Source organism: Phyllobates terribilis, unplaced genomic scaffold (assembly GCF_046119375.1).
Source record: "Phyllobates terribilis strain yellow unplaced genomic scaffold, ASM4611937v1 Scaffold_71__1_contigs__length_7168151, whole genome shotgun sequence".
NCBI lineage: Eukaryota > Metazoa > Chordata > Amphibia > Anura > Dendrobatidae > Phyllobates > Phyllobates terribilis.
In genome coordinates, this window is record NW_027362831.1 from 6,290,777 (window position 1) to 6,305,667 (window position 14,891).

At 45.7% G+C, this 14,891-nt stretch overlaps 2 protein-coding genes across 2 annotated transcripts; both read right to left on the reverse strand.

The window, feature by feature from the left end:
• Positions 1-746: 746 nt before the first annotated feature.
• Positions 747-10,363, reverse strand: LOC141194431 (uncharacterized; the record flags this gene model as incomplete). The annotated part of the gene is made up of 2 exons (XM_073662343.1): positions 747-2,856; positions 10,267-10,363. Coding segments are annotated over 2 exons (1,134 nt in total), but the record flags the coding sequence as incomplete, so codon positions are not given.
• A 534-nt stretch (positions 10,364-10,897) lies between these two features.
• Positions 10,898-12,680, reverse strand: LOC141194432 (oocyte zinc finger protein XlCOF29-like). Its single transcript, XM_073662344.1, has 3 exons — positions 12,612-12,680; positions 11,252-11,401; positions 10,898-11,122 (listed from the first exon to the last, which is right to left on the reverse strand). The coding sequence occupies exons 1-3, from the start codon at positions 12,678-12,680 to the stop codon at positions 10,898-10,900; spliced, it is 444 nt and encodes a 147-aa protein (XP_073518445.1).
• Between the last annotated feature and the right edge of the window lie 2,211 nt (positions 12,681-14,891).

Genomic DNA, 14,891 nt, shown 5'->3' on the forward strand with positions numbered 1-14,891 from the left:
ATGGAATATAAAGCAAGTAAAGTAATACAGCCTGATATTACAGTAGTATCATGTGAACTCAACTTATATGCTGGTCTAAGATCTTATATGAACTTAGACATTCTATATAGTGGAAGAGTGGCACCTAATGCTCTATTTAGATATATCTAATTATATGCTTAAAGAAATAAGTAAGCATCTGCAAACTGTCTCTCATCAGGGAAGACAAGATTCATTTCAGGAGCTCATATGATTGGCAGGTTCCTTTCCCATCTGGCTGCATCATCATCAAGTTCCTGATCCATTGAACACCTTCTGTGACGTGCTGGAACTCTCTGTGGCAATGGTGGAGCAGGTGGCCAGTCAGATATATGGATTCTGGGAATGTCTAGGACATCACAGAAAGGTCTCGTCACTTTGATCTTTCAAAGTATACAATGTTCCATTTTTCGGACCTGCAGCTGGAAAGGGTACCGCAGAAGTACATCAGGCCATTTTTCAATAGAGCATCAAGTAGTGGTTTCAATACCCTTCTTTTAGCAAGTGTCATTCAGGATAGATATGTGATCGATTGTATACGTTTTCCATTGAAAATCACCAGGACTCAACTCCCCTGCTTTCCTCACAATGGCCTCTTTTACATTGAAAAAATGTATGTGACAGATAATGTCCCTTGGATGCTCAGGATCTGGGCCATGATTGCCTAATGTATGGTGTTCCCTGTCAGTCTCCAGTTACTTATCAATAGGGTCACCAAGGATATTATTGATTAATGTCAATAGTGTTGGCATGATCGCTTGTGCATTGATGCTTTCATGTATACCCCTTATCCAGATATTATTGTGATTTTCATGGTCATCAACCAAATTAAACAGACTGTTTATTTATGAGCATTTTGATAGCCCACATCTTGTACGACATCCGCCTCTAATCTCTGTACCTCGTCAGTAAGCTGTGACAGGCTAGAAGTGAGGGGACGTATTTCAGTTTTGTATTTGGTCTCCAGCATTTGTATATAATGCTGCATCTATTGTTTAGTAGGGATAGATGCAATATGATATACAAATCAATTATGGCGTTCTCCATATCAGAATTCCCTGTGGCTGGGGGAGTAAATGTCCCTGTGAAGCAAGCACTGCTCAGGCCGACATTAAGAGAGAAGTTGGTGCAGGATTTACAGGCTGGAGCTGTCTGGCATCATGAGGGTTAAGACTGCTTCTTTTACCACGCTGAGATGAGGCAGTAATGGCTCCGGAGCAGGAAGATAAGACCTTCCATAAGAAACGCTGCATACCAGACATGCTGACGGAGGTGGAGGACCTCAGATTAACCTCCGATCTCCTCTTTCTTTCCTATATCGGACGTCATGTTTGAGGCTGTAAATTGCTTATAATTCCCCCAGGAACACGGTCTGAAGAGAGTGTTTTCAGTGTGTGCGTTCTCTCGGTGCTATGTCCATGCCATGGCCTTCCTGTTGATGTTCAATACATCCAAAGGTGGTGTTGATTAGGAGCAGGATTGTGTGATGTAACAACCTTATGTGAGCACTGGAAACGCAAGTTGTGACACCAATGGAACGGTGCCAGAATGGGAGTTGCGTATGATTGTTTTTTATTTTAACAAGGCCAAACATGAGGAATGAGAAGAAGTTGTCCTAGTAGTGGAAAACCCCTTTAAAAAGATACAATTTTAGATTAGAATGAAAAAGGCTTCTCCCCTGTGTGACTTCTCTGAAGTTTAAAAAAAGTTGATTTCCAAGGAAACCATTTCCCACATTAAGAACATAAAAATGGCTTCTCTCCTGTGTCAGTACTTTGGTAACTAAGAAGTGATGATTTATTCACAAAACATTTCCCACATTCTGAACATAAAAAGGCTTCTCCCTTGTGTGGGCTCTCTGGTGGTCATCAAGATGCGCTTTCCGTATAAAACATTTCCCACATTCTAAACATGAAAAAGGCTTTTCCCTTGTATGAGTTTTCTGATGCTTGTTAAGAGTTGATTTATCTGCATAACATTTCCCACATTCTGAACATGAAAAAGGCTTCTCACCTGTGTGAGTTATTTGGTGATTAACCAAAGCTGATTTCTGGCTAAAACATTTTTCACATTCTGAACAAGAAAAAGGCTTCTCCTCTGTGTGAGTTCTCTGATGATTAACCAAAACTGATTTCTGGCTAAAACATTTCCCACATTCTGAACAAGAAAAAGGCTTCTCCCCTGTGTGAGTTCTCTGGTGATTAACCAAAGCTGATTTATGGCTAAAACATTTCCCACATTCTGAACAAGAAAAAGGCTTCTGCCCTGTGTGAGTTCTCTGGTGATTAACCAAATCTGATTTATGGCTAAAACATTTTCCACATTCTGAACAGGAAAAAGGCTTCTCCCCTGTGTGAGTCCTCTGGTGATTAACCAAATCTGATTTCTGGCTAAAACATTTCCCACATTCTGAACAGGAAAAAGGCTTCTCCCCCGTGTGAGTTCTCTGGTGATTAACCAAAGCTGATTTCTGGATAAAAAAATTCCCACATTCTGAACAGGAAAAAGGCTTCTCCCCTGTGTGAGTTATTTGGTGATTAACCAAACCTGATTTCTGGCTAAAACATTTTTCACATTCTGAACAAGAAAAAGGCTTCTCCCCTGTGTGAGTTCTCTGGTGATTAACTAAAGCTGATTTATGGCCAAAACATTTTCCACATTCTGAACATGAAAAAGGCTTCTCTCCTGTGTGGGTTCTCTGGTGTATAACCAAAGATGATTTATGGCTAAAACATTTCCCACATTCTGAACAAGAAAAAGGCTTCTCCTCTGTGTGGGTTATCTTATGTCTGATAAAACTTGATTTCAGCTGTCCCTCTGATCTCTCGGTACAGTCATCTGGAAAGAATAAAACCAATTATTATTTATGAATAACATATCCTTAAAATTTATATTGATGAACATTTCTACTTAAACTCTCCGTAAAAATTCACTTTATGTAAAAGTTATTTACCAAGAAAACATCACAGAAAAATCAGCCTTACCAACACCAAATCAGATAACAAATGCACTAGCAATTTAGTGTTGGTTGGGTGTACTGGGGTGTCTGTCCATGTGGGTGCACTTATATAGTGCTGGGTAGCCCTCCTGATCTAATAGTATGAGCATCATCAATAGGCTAAGCCAGACACTGTGCATCAAACCTGCCTGTGTGACTGGTGTCCTATGCAAGCTTCTTCTGTGTGCATCTAATATATATAATTATCTTATCCCGTCTGTCTGTCCAGGAAATCCCGCGTCGCTGATTGGTCCGGCCGCGGCCAATCAGCGACGCGAGATTTCAGAAAAAGATGGCGGCCGTTAGCGGTTCATCTGCCGCACGGAGGTCAGTGGCAATGCAGCCAGCTGCTGGCAACATAAGTACCCCGACCGGAGGCGCCGCTGACCTCCATTCGGCTACCGTCGGGAGATCAGCGGCAACGGCCGCTGATCTCCCGACGGCAAGTGTGAAGGGAGGACCGGGGAGCGGTGACGCCGGTCCATGAGCGGTGCGGTGCCGGTGTCAGCGCCCCCTCCTCCCCTCCCACTTGCTCAGGGCCCCGGCACCTGGCACAATACTTACCTCTCCCCGTGCTTCCGCAGCAGCTCCTGTCTCTTCCGCTGCTGCTCTGTGACGTCTCAGGTCAGAGGGCGCGGTGATGTTTTTACATTGCGCTCTCTCCTAAGCCGTCACAGGCAGTGCAGAGCTTGAGGAGTCCGGAGCAGCACCAGCAGCAGGTAAGAAGTGAGGTGAGTATTGGATTTTTTTTGTTTTTTTATTGTATGGGGGCATAGGGCATTAAATGGTGAGGTGGGGGGGGGTGTCACATCGTGGAGGGGGCATTATAAGTGAGGGGGGGGGTGACATCCTGCATGGGGCATTATATGGGGGGGAGGTGACTTCCTGCATGGGGCATTATATGGGGGGGGGAAGTGACATCCTGCATAGGGCATTAAACAGGGGAGAGGGTAACATCCTGCATGGGGAATTATAAGGGGGGTGACATCCTGCATGGGGCATTATATGGGGGGATGTGACTTCCTGCATGGGGCATTATAAGGGAGAGGGGGATGTGACTTCCTGCATGGGGCATTATAAGGGAGGGGGGAGGTGACATCCTGCATGGGGCATTATAATGGAAGGGGGAATGTGACATCCTGCATAAGGCATTATATGGGGGGGATGTGACTTCCTGCATGGGGCATTATAAGGGAGGTGACTTCCTGCATGGGGCATTATATGGGGGTTATGTGACTTCCTGCATGGGGCATTATAAGGGTGGGGGGGATGTGTCTTCCTGCATGGGGCATTATAAGGGAGGGGGGGTGACATCCTGCATGGGCCATTAAAATAGAAGGGGGAATGTGACATCCTTCATGGGGCATTATAAGAGAGGGAGGGGATGTGACATCCTGCATGGCGCATTATAAGAGAGGGAGGGGATGTGACATCCTGCATGGGGCACTATAAGGGAGGGGGGGTGACATCCTGCATGGGCCATTATATGGGGGGATGTGACTTCCTGCATGGGGCATTTTATGGGGGGGATGTGACTTCCTGCATGGGGCATTATATGGGGGGGTTGTGACTTCCTGCATGGGGCATTATAAGGGAGGGGGGGATGTGACTTCCTGCATGGGGCATTATAGAGGAGGGGGGAGGTGACATCCTGCATAGGGCACTAAACAGGGGGGAGGGAGACATCCTGCATGGGGCATTATAAGGGGGGTGACATCCTGCATGGGCCATTATATGGGGGGGATGTGACTTCCTGCATGGGGCATTATATGGGAGCGATGTGACTTCCTGCATGGGGCATTATATGGGGGGGATGTGATTTCCTGCATGGGGCATTATAAGGGGGGGATGTGACTTCCTGCATGGGGCATTATAAGGGGGGGGGATGTGACTTCCTGCATGGGGCATTATTAGGGGGGTGACATCCTGCATGGGCCATTATATTGGGGGGATATAACTTCCTGCATGGGGCATTATTTGGGGGGGATGTGACTTCCTGCATGGGGCATTATAAGGGAGGGGGGATGTGACTTCCTGCATGGGGCATTATAAGGGGGGGGTGACATCCTGCATAGGGCATTAAACAGGGGGGGGGTGACACCCTGCATGGGGCATTATAAGAGGGGGTGATATCCTGCATGGGGCATTATATGGGGGGAAGTGACTTCCTGCATGGGGCATTATAAGGGAGGGGGGGGATGTGACTTCCTGCATGGGGCATTATAAGGGGGGTGACATCCTGCATGGGCCATTATAATGGAAGGGGGGATGTGACATACTGCATGAGGCATTATATGGGGGGGTTGACTTCCTGCATGGGGCATTATAAGGGAGGTGACTTCCTGCATGGGGCATTATATGGGGGGTATGTGACTTCCTGCATGGGGCATTATAAGGGAGCGAGGGATGTGACTTCCTACATGGGGCATTATAAGGGAGAGGGGGTGACATCCTGCATGGGCCACTATAATGGAAAGGGGGATGTGACTTCCTGCATGGGGCATTATATGGGGGGGATGTGACTTCCTGCATGGGGCATTATAAGGGGGGGATGTGACTTCCTGCATGGGGCATTATAAGGGGGGGATGTGACTTCCTGCATGGGGCATTATAAGGGAGGGGGGGGATGTGACTTCCTGCATGGGGCATTATATGGGGGGGGGTGACATCCTGCATAGGGCATTAAACAGGGGGGGGGTGACATCCTGCATGGGGCATTATATGGGGGGATGTGACTTCCTGCATGGGGCATTATATGGGGGGGATGTGAGTTCCTGCATGGTGCATTATATGGGGGGATGTGACTTCCTGCATGGGGCATTATAAGGGAGGGGGATGTGTCTTGCTGCATGGGGAATTATAAGGGGGGTGACATCCTGCATGGGCCATTATATTGGGGGGATATAACTTCCTGCATGGGGCATTATATGGGGGGGATGTGACTTCCTGCATGGGGCATTATTTGGGGGGGATGTGACTTCCTCCATGGGGCATTATAAGGGAGGAGGGATGTGACTTCCTGCATGGGGCATTATAAGGGGGGGGGGTGACATCCTGTATAGGGCATTAAACAGGGGCGGGGGGTGACACCCTGCATGGGGCATTATAAGGGGGGGTGACATCCTGCATGGGGCATTATATGGGGGGAAGTGACTTCCTGCATGGGGCATTATAAGGGAGGGGGGGGGATGTGACTTCCTGCATGGGGCATTATAAGGGTGGGGGTGACATCCTGCATGGGCCATTATAATGGAAGGGGGGATGTGACATACTGCATGAGGCATTATATGGGGGGATGTGACTTCCTGCATGGGGCATTATAAGGGAGGTGACTTCCTGAATGGGGCATTATATGGGGGGTATGTGACTTCCTGCATGGGGCATTATAAGGGAGGGGGGGATATGACTTCCTGCATGGGGCATTATAAGGGAGGGGGGGGTGACATCCTGCATGGACCATTATAATGGAAAGGGGGATGTGACATCCTGCATGGGGCATTATAAGGGAGGGGGGGATGTGATTTCCTGCATGGTGCATTATAAGAGAGGGAGGGGATGTGACATCCTGCATGGGGCATTATAAGGGAGGGGGGATGTGACCTCCTGCATGGGGCATTATATGGGGGGGATGTGACTTCCTGCATGGGGCATTATATGGGGGGATGTGACTTCCTGCATGGGGCATTATAAGGGAGGGGGGATGTGACTTCCTGCATGGGGCATTATAAGGGAGGGGGGGTGACATCCTGCATGGGCCATTATAATGGAAGGGGGGATGTGACATCCTGCATGGGGCATTATATGGGGGGATGTGACTTCCTGCATGGGGCATTGTAAGGGAGGTGACTTCCTGCATGGGGCATTATATGGGGGGGATGTGACTTCCTGCATGGGGCATTATAAGGGAGGGGGGGATGTGACTTCTTGCATGGGGCATTATAAGGGAGGGGGGGGTGACATCCTGCATGGGCCATTATAATGGAAAGGGGGATGTGACATCCTGCATGGGGCATTATATGGAGGAGATGTGACTTCCTGCATGGGGCATTATAGGGAGGTGACTTCCTGCATGGGGCATTATAAAGGGGGGATGTGACTTCCTGCATGGGGCATTATAAGGGAAGGGGGATGTGACTTCCTGCATGAGGCATTATAAGGGAGGGGGGGTGACATCCTGCATGGGCCATTATAATGGAAGGGGGGATGTGACATCCTGCATGGGGCATTATATGGTGGGGGGGGACAAGGGACATCCTGCATGGCGCATTATAAGAGAGGGAGGGGATGTGACATCCTGCATGGGGCATTATAAGTCCTCACTATAATTGCCCGGTCCTCACTAACACGGTTCGCTGATTGGTCGCGACCGGCGGCTGCGACCAATCAGCGATATCAGCCCCAAATTTAAACACCGTCTCCGGCCAATTGGCGCCAGATTTAAAATAAGTACGCCACCGTCGGGAGACATATTCTAGAATACCCGATACGTTAGAATCGGGCCACCATCTAGTCTTTAATACTAGGCAACCACACCCTCCATGAATTGGTAGGTTTGTGAGTGATTGCTCCATAAGTATTTTGCACCTGCACTGCCTTTATCATGGGGGTCTGCAGCATCCTGCTAGTGCATTTGTTATATGATTTGGTGTTGGTAAGGCTGTATCTTTTTCAGAGATTTTTTTTTAATTTTGCCCTATGTTAGCCATCATTATTCACCAAGACAATAACAGTTCACAGTCTAATAGAAAACCTCATAGAAAGAACCAGTGGAGCGTGGTGTTCAACTGTTTGTTAATTCTGCCTCCAAAATATGGAATAAAAAGCCACCAAACAATGTTATGTAGGTGAAAAAATACCAATAAAAAGTTCTACTCATCTCACAAAAAAATAAGTCCTCACTCAGGTCCATCATCTGTCAGTGGAAAACCAGAGGTTTCCACATCATTAGTGGCTCAAAGGCTTTTGAAAAGCAACATGGCTTCCATAAACCAATCCAGCAATATCCACTCTCCCAAAGTCAGATCTCCCCCTCGCTTCTGAGCCTTGCAGTGCGCCCAAAACACATTTAGCATCCATGTATTTGGCATTACTATAGTGAGAAGAACCCACTTAATTGATGGTGTGTGTCTCCTGGAGCACAATCTGGACACTATGTGTTGAGCAATAAAATGATATATTTGTAATTTTCACTCTCCAACATCCACTGCGTGCTAATATCCAGAAAGTGCCTGTAGAGTCAAAATAGTCACTACTCCTATAGATTAATTCACTGAGGGTTATAATTTCCAAAATGGAGTCACTTTATGGGGATTTCTACTGCTCTGGTTTTCTGAAATTTGGTCACATTAGGGCTTCTGTAAATGGTGGGTCCCATCTCCTCTGGGATCTGCTCCTGCGACGTCTGCTTCTGTCACCAGGAGCCGCCTTATTCATCCTGCAGGCGGCGCTGGTGATGGAGGAGACGTCAGAACCAGAAGCTCTGGGCGGAGCAGGCTCTGTCCAGCCAGTAAGATTAGGAAGCCTGGGACCTGTAGTACTATCCAGTCTGGCAGTATGGGTGTGTGTGCTGTCCAGCTGGAGTAATCTGCTTCCTGCTTCAGCCAATTGGAAAGCACCACACCCTACTAAAGCTGAAAGCATATTGCTGGAAGCTGCCAGATACAGCCTTGTTCTCCTCTGGTTCAGTCCTCTGTGCTCAGCTCCCGGCTTGTGTATTTGTTTCCTGTTGTGACCTCGGCCCGTTTACTGACTACTCTTGCGTCTTCTGATTTTGTATTTTCTCTGCCCTCATGGATATGACCCGGCTACCTGACTATTCTTCTTCCCATCTCACACCACAGAACAGCAGGTAACACCATGGCCCAAGCCTAGGGGTCTCTGTCTAAGTCCAAATCCATATAGAGGGGTTAAAGGGTGATGAGCAAGGCAAACCCAGGGATCAGGAAAATGGAGTAGATGGCGCCAAGCCTGTTCGTGGTAGCCATCTTTTGAGCTGCCAGGTGACTATGAACAGTGCCCCCAATACATTGTGTCTGCGAACTATTCTATCAAGATCTGCATTCAAATAGCTAAATGGCGCTTCTTCCCTTCTTAACCTGCCATGTGCCCAGACAGTAGTGTACAACCGTATATGGGGTAGTGTCACATTCAAGAGAAGTTGGAATATTATTTGTAAGGTCCATTTGTTTCCTATTATCCTTTGTGAAGAATTCCAAAATTATCACCACATAAAGTGACACACGTCAGATTTGAAAAATGGGCCCTGATAGGAACACAAAACTGGCTGTAGGAAAGGGTTAAATCAGAGTATTTTTGGCACTAATTACTGTAGTCAAAACTGTGAGTATAGACAATAACACATCTACTGAAATGATCAAACTCAACAGTCTCCATCAGTAAATAGTGAGTAACTAGTGGTGAAACCTCTCTGGGGTAATTAGAGTATGGGGCTCGGGGGCTCTTGGCAATCTAAACTATCGTAAGGGCCAATATTTTCTGTCAGATGAATTTCATGAAGAAATATTAGACATTCAAAGAGAACTTTTTATAATAGTGCAGAGCTGAGGTGTCTTAAATTTAGCTTAGAGATACAGTATATCATAGCACAGGTGTAATGTTTTTAATATAGTTTATCACTATCCTGTTTGAAGTTAGTCGGTTTTAAAATAAATTGAAAAATCAGGATAAAGGGAAACTCTGTTGTTATTGTACAGAAATTCACACTTGGCCTCACTGCACATTTAATGTTGTAGATCATAAAAGTAAAGTTTGGCCAGAAAGACTGGACCTGGTCTTGTAGGGACCATATGAGCACATTCAGCAGCACAGAAGGGAGAGAAGGTGGATTCATCCAATAAGATATCAGGGATCTAGGAAGGAACAGCATCATTACCCTCCGCTTTCTCTTACAGACCCATCATATTATTTTTCATCAAGTGATTTTCTAACTTGTCAGCAAATTCTATGTATGCGGTCATTTGGCTTTGTAGTTTACAGATCTGGGCAGGTAACGATCAGCGTCTACTAATCCCAGGGGGTAGGTGGATTCTCCAGGTTGTAAGTTCTATGGAAAAGGGTTTTAATGCTCAAAATCATTTGAACAGTTTTGGGTGGAGGAGAATGTTGTGGTCTAGAGGCAAAATGGTGATCACATGATTGTGATACGGACGGACTACACCACTGATAAAGCAGCCACAGCCGGTGACTGAGAAGAATCTGTGACTTCTCTGAGTTTAGTGGTTATTACTCACCTGGGTAGTCATATGTAGGAATTTCCTCTTTACACCACTCATCACCCCTTACATATGTCTCTGTAGTATTAATATGGGTCAGATCTTCACCCTGAAACAAATATTGTAAAAGTCACAGACAGATGAGAAGTCACATCTATGATCAGCTCTAATCCTGCCATCTCCACCGTTCTCATTACACAAGCAAAAAACACATAATACTGGTGGATAAAACAAGACTGAGCACAAGACCTTCACAGCCGTGTACACATCATAGGGGAGCTCTCATGACACCTTCTCTCCATCTACCTGATGATCCTGAGGAACATTGGGCTCTTCTTGTTTACAGTCCTGTGGAAGAAGAGGACGGGGACATCTCTCTGGTGTTGTCCTCTTACTGGATATATCTGGAGGAAACACATACAGGGACTGAATTCATTCTTTACATACAGATAATTATAGACCGTGTGTATTTAGCCCCGTCTGTTACCTGGTGATATGAGGGGCTGGAGAACCTCCATCATGACGTCTTTGTACAGATCTTTGTGTCCTTCTAAATACTCCCACTCCTCCATGGAGAAATAGACAGCAACATCCTGACATCTTATAGGAACCTGACACATACAATCATACAGTCATACCCCTGATCCTTTCATAGTATTACTGTGTAATGTCCCAGCATTCCCAGCAGTGTCACCTCTCCAGTCAGCAGCTCAATCATCTTGTAGGCAAGTTCTAGGATCTTCTGGTCATTGATGTCCTCATGAATCAAGAGGTGAGATGGAGGCCCTGTGATTGGGCTCAGGGGTCTTTCCCATCCCTCAGATACAGGGGCCTGGCAGTGCCCACTAGAGGTCTTCTTCACTACTATGTAATCCTGGTTATGGAGAGACACATTATTAAATCTCACTTCAGACATTTCCAGAGTCCTCACCTCTCCAGTTCTGTCCATCTGTTATTCCCATAGATAAGAATGATGTAATGTGACGTCATCAGAATCTCTCACCTCTCCAGTAAGCTGGAAGAGGATCTCTAGGGTAAGATGTAATATCCTCTTCGCCATCTTGTCTCTGTCCATATCCATCTTTGATGGGTCCATAAGAAAAATTCTCTTAAATGGAAGACCTTCACTGAGAGGATCTGATATTGTAGGGACCTAAATGAGAAGATGATGAGCCGATGTAACATCATAAAAGTCCTGTGTAATAATACAATTACTGGAGATAATAAAGGGAAACATATGAGGAGATATATTATTTTACAGTATTTAGATTTCTTCTTTACATCTGGTAATAAAACCTATATATTTTAGGCCACAGACAACAAGCAGTTTCTTTCTTGGAGTCTGCAGCTGAACACTTTCTCAAAGATTCATCTTCCATAAAGCTAATTCTCGTCTCATTTACCGACAATGTTTCAATAATCCGCCTCAACGCGTTTCCCCAACAGGTTCATCAGGAGGCTTGATATAAGGATGATAATTCATGATGTTCAGCATAGTGTGCCTAATAGCCAGGTGCCCATGTATAAATATCCCAATTCATCCAAAACCCCTCCCAGACTAGGAGGCTCATTCCCATTCCTAGAGGTGAATTGTCACAGGATATACAAAATGGAGTCTGTCTACAATAATGTACTGCACCTACGCTACTTCTCATGAGCTAGAGGTCCGATAATGTCCATCCCCTAGTGCGATTGTCCAGAAGTGACGTGCTTTATGCTGAAACACCAGATAAACTGATTGCCGCTGCTCCACTCGTACCTGTGACTGTGCATGCCCGTACTTATCATTCCACGCCGGAGCGAATCTAGGATCATTGTCCACGATTGCGCATGCCCAGATGTCTGCGCTCCACACCGGAGTGCATATGATATTGGATCGCATTCCATCAAATGAAAAATCCTCCCTCTGAGATCAGCATCATGGGAGACTAACAACAAGTATTGCACATCCTCCCATCATACAATAAGCATGTAGATCTACTTCTAGAAAATATGGGATGGTGGCCCACAGTAAATTTCTAAATGGTCAAATTTGACCCCTATTGCATAATTAGACATACACAAGGAACACCACACTTGTTAGTTACTAAATAGTATAAGTGGGATATAACTAATAAGAAATAATTCTGATACAGAAGCTCAGATCTCTCGAAGAAGTAAAACAATATGTGAACCCCATTCTCAGGAAACTGAGTAGCAATGGGTAGAATATAAAATCCAAAAATGTAAATCAGAATATGGATGTATTCACACAAAACAGGCATAGGAAATTTGCTCCTCGAGTACCTTAGGGGCTTGTGCATCCAGTCTGGAATCCACTCGCTTTCCTTTTTGATACATCTATTGTGATCACCTCCTCTCACATTGGGTTTAACCGCCGCAATGATACAAAACGAGATGTTTCCGGTTTCACCTCGATGTGCACTGTTCATGAGTCTCACTAATTGGGGTGTCCTGACCATGGCATAAATTACCCAAATGCCCCCTCCCCCACCCTCCTCTTAGACTGCCTCTTGGTCGTTCATACATAATCTAGGGGGCAGGTGCATGTGGCCATATATAAAAGTCCTGAGGTTTTACAGTTGGAATAATCCCTCTGGAAAAAGATTTTACCTGTAGAGGAACTCGAGAAAGATTTACATGGTCTCATCCAATTACATGTACAACTTTATCCACATCTAAAGAAACCGCACACTCTTCTATCCAGCCAAGTCCACTTGGGTGCAGGTTTTTATAGAAACTATGCACTAAACGGTCCCTAATTGACCGACCCTTTCTGAAAGTTATTGTGGGAGTACATCCCACAGCACCCTCAGGTCCCGGTTGGCCAGGGTTTTCTGAGGATATTAAAGATATGGTCACTCTGATTGTGATAAGTTCCTATTACTCGTGTTATCCCATCTTTTTCTTGCTCTCTTGGTTAGGTATGGAGGAATGTCTGTCTCTCCTGATTTTCTGCAAACAATCGTGTGGAATCCAAAATGTATCGTGGGTACCCTTTTCCATGAATCTGGTGTTCATGTCTATTGCCTGTATATTAAACTCTGTGACATTAGAGCAGTCTCTTCTCAATCGTAAAAATTGGCTCTTGGATATTGCTTTTTTTTAATGAGGATGGGGTGGTGACTATCCCACTTCAATAGTTTATTAGTGCTTGTAGGTTTATGGTAGATGAGTGTACCTAAGGTCCCATCCCCTTCATTCTTGATTAGTACATCCAGCAAAGGCAACTGGTAATATTTAAACTCTGACATAAATCTCAGGCTCACTCTATAGATATTGAGTTCCCTGACAAATTCAAGAAACTTTTCACTCGTTCCTGACCAGATGATAAAAATGTCGTCAATATATCTATACTAAACCCCAATATATGGATGCCACCACTTATGATCATCTATGAATATTGTATTTTCCTCCCACCAGCCCAGGAATAGGTTAGCATATGAGGGGGCACAACAGGTCCCCATCGCAGTACCCCTGAGCTGGTGGAAGTACTTCCTGTCAAAAAGAAAGAAGTTATGTGTAAGAGTGAATTTTAGAAGATCCTCCATGAAGTCATTATGTCTGCTACACTCTATTGATCTCGATTTCAAGAAATGTCTTACTCCTCTGATATCATCCTCATGCGGTATATTACTGTACGAAGCCTCGATATCTAGTGAGGCCTGCTCCCCTACATGACTGTATACATGCTCAAGGGTCTATATGTAGGGGAGCAGGCAGAGGGAAAACCATTTTCCAGAGGGATTATTCCAACTACAGGACCTCAGGTGGTACTGGGGAGAAATTATACTGTGGGTGGGGGCATAATACATACTGCATAAGGGGCATAATGGGGGCATTACACTGTGTGGGGTATCATACATACTGCATAAGGGGCATAATGGGGGCATTACACTGTGTGGGGGCATCATACATACTGCATAAGGGGCATAATGGGGGCATTACACTGTGTGGGGGCATCATATATACTGCATCAGGGGCATAATGGGGGCATCATACATCTTGCATAAGGGGCATAATGGGGGCATTACACTGTGTGGTGTCATCATACATACTGCACAAGGGGCATAATGGGGGCATTACACTGTGTGGGGGCATCATATATACTGCATCAGGGCCATAATGGGGGCATCATACATCCTACATAAGGGGCATAATGGGGGTATTACACTGTGGGGGGCATCATGCATACTGCATAAGGGGCATAATGGGGGCATTACACTGTGTGGGGCATCATACATCCTGCATAAGGGGCATAATGGGGGCATTACACTGTGTGGGGGCATCATACATCCTGCATAAGGGGCATAATGGGGGCATTACATGGTGTGGGGGCATCATACATCCTGCATAAGGGGCATAATGGGGGCATTACACTGTGTGGGGGCATCATACATCCTGCATAAGGGGCATAATGGGGGCATTACACTGTGTGGGGGCATCATACATCCTGCATAAGGGGCATAATGGGGGCATTACACTGTGTGGGGGCATCATACATCCTGCATAAGGGGCATAATGGGGGCATTACACTGTGGGGCCAGTAAAGGGGTCCTGTACTATGAGAACAATACGTTTCCACCTTCCTGTCTCCATAGTTGGGTCGTATGTATCTATTACAGGAAACAGAACAAAAACCT